At 55.0% G+C, this 349-nt stretch overlaps 1 protein-coding gene across 4 annotated transcripts in view; it reads left to right on the forward strand.

Annotated features, from left to right (window-relative positions):
- GABRB2 (gamma-aminobutyric acid (GABA) A receptor, beta 2) overlaps window positions 1-349 on the forward strand; it is a 161,292-nt gene that overhangs the window by 2,240 nt on the left and 158,703 nt on the right. For 3 of the 4 annotated variants that reach the window (XM_009879800.1, XM_009879796.1, XM_009879799.1), the window contains one exon: window positions 232-299. In XM_009879800.1, the coding sequence (XP_009878102.1) occupies window positions 232-299 (68 nt within the window). Of the gene's footprint in view, window positions 1-190; window positions 300-349 lie in introns of all 4 variants that reach the window. The other variant, XM_009879797.1, reaches the window with a different exon arrangement.

Below are 349 nucleotides of genomic sequence, written 5' to 3' on the forward strand. Positions count from 1 at the left end.
GGCGGGGGGCCGCGGGGTGAAACCGGCGCAAAGGCGCGTTCCCGCGGATCGGTGGGAGCCCACTTTTGGGAGGGTGGGGGAGGGGAGGCGTGGGGACCACTTCTTGCCCTCCTCCTGACTTTTAGGATTTGTTTAAACGTCGTTTCGTTTTTACGCTTAGTCCTGCTAACTCTGGTAAGAATGAGTTAAGTTCTTGGAGATCACATTGCGGACCATCTTGTTGGTTTGCAGGTCCCCCAGTGGCTGTTGGCATGAACATAGACATTGCCAGTATAGATATGGTCTCAGAAGTCAATATGGTGAGTATTTAGGGTTTGGGGCTGGTTGCTCTCCGAGGGGGCGGCTGTCG

Source organism: Charadrius vociferus, unplaced genomic scaffold (genome assembly GCF_000708025.1).
Source record: "Charadrius vociferus isolate BGI_N301 unplaced genomic scaffold, ASM70802v2 scaffold212, whole genome shotgun sequence".
Lineage (NCBI taxonomy): Eukaryota > Metazoa > Chordata > Aves > Charadriiformes > Charadriidae > Charadrius > Charadrius vociferus.